The sequence below is a fragment of the Plasmodium relictum genome (genome assembly GCF_900005765.1).
Source record: "Plasmodium relictum strain SGS1 genome assembly, contig: PRELSG_00_v1_336, whole genome shotgun sequence".
Lineage (NCBI taxonomy): Eukaryota > Apicomplexa > Aconoidasida > Haemosporida > Plasmodiidae > Plasmodium > Plasmodium relictum.
In genome coordinates, this window is record NW_021628550.1 from 1 (window position 1) to 1,420 (window position 1,420).

At 22.4% G+C, this 1,420-nt stretch overlaps 1 protein-coding gene across 1 annotated transcript; it reads left to right on the forward strand.

The window, feature by feature from the left end:
* Positions 1-83: 83 nt before the first annotated feature.
* On the forward strand, positions 84-572 carry PRELSG_0025400 (Plasmodium exported protein, unknown function; the record flags this gene model as incomplete). The annotated part of the gene is made up of 1 exon (XM_028675368.1): positions 84-572. A coding segment is annotated over one exon (489 nt), but the record flags the coding sequence as incomplete, so codon positions are not given.
* Between the last annotated feature and the right edge of the window lie 848 nt (positions 573-1,420).

Here is a 1,420-nt window from a genome sequence, read left to right on the forward strand (position 1 = left end):
TTTTTTTAATATATACTTTAATTAAAATTTAAATAATTTCTGTGTATTTTTTTAAAATATTTAATTTTTAAATGACTTTATAGAATAAATACAAACCAATAAATAATGTAAGTTCGGAATTCCAATTCAAGTGTAACATTTCAAGAAGATTAGTTGAACCAGAAGAGGATATGAATGATCGAAATTCAGATGAAACTATAAGTCGTCCAGAACTTTTATCACTATGGGAAAGTAATCAAAAATATGAAGAACGTAGATTTGATGAGACACTTCAATTTTTATTAGAACAACTGCATAAAGAAGCACCATCCTATAATATAGGTGAAGATGAAAAAACTAGAATGTGGTCAAGTTTTTTAAAGGATGCTTATAGATGCGCTAGTGATGCCAAGTATATCCTTAGGATGAAATTAGAAGATTTGGTTAGAAGCGGATCATGTACACGTGAAGAAGGTAAAAAGTTTTTAGATTTTTCAACTTATCAATGGGGTAAATTAAGGTACATAACAGAAAAAGAATTTTGGAATAGACTTGATCGTTCGCGTCGCAGTAATTTTAATTTATTTTCCTGATTAATTAATTGGTTGTTAAATAACTTTTCTAGAGTATTGGTTAATAAGAGATGCTGTTAGCTTTTATAATACATAATATTAGTTTACTAGTGAGGAAAATACAAGGTAACTAAAACTGACAGTAGTTATAAAAAAAAAAGATATATATATATATTGCTATATTTTTTTTTTTATTTTGGTAATTATTAAAAAAAAAATTTTAATTTTTGTGGTATATGATGTTTTGGAATTAAAAGATCATCAATTTTTAATTGAAATATAAAAATTGATGTATGAAAAGTGTACTTTTTGTGTTATATTGAATTTGAGTAATTTAAAATAACGTTAAATAACTTATAGTTTAATTTTTGTCATTTGCTCTAACTTAAGTTTGTCTATATGTTTTAATTAAAATAATATGCTTATTCTTTGTAGATAAAAATAGGTTTGTAAAAGTAAACATATGTTTGTTAAGCAATATATAATTGCTTAATTGAAATTAAATGTTATATATTATAAATATTACTATGTTTTTCCTGATTAATTAATTGGTTGTTAAATAACTTTTCTAGAGTATTGGTTAATAAGAGATGCTGTTAGCTTTTATAATACATAATATTAGTTTACTAGTGAGGAAAATACAAGGTAACTAAAACTGACAGTAGTTATAAAAAAAAAAGATATATATATATATATTGCTATATTTTTTTTTTTATTTTGGTAATTACTAAAAAAAAAATTTAAATTTTTGTGGTATATGACGTTTTGGAATTAAAAGATCATTAATTTTTAATTGAAATATAAAAATTGATGTATGAAAAGTGTACTTTTTGTGTTATATTGAATTTGAGTAATTTAAAATAACGTTA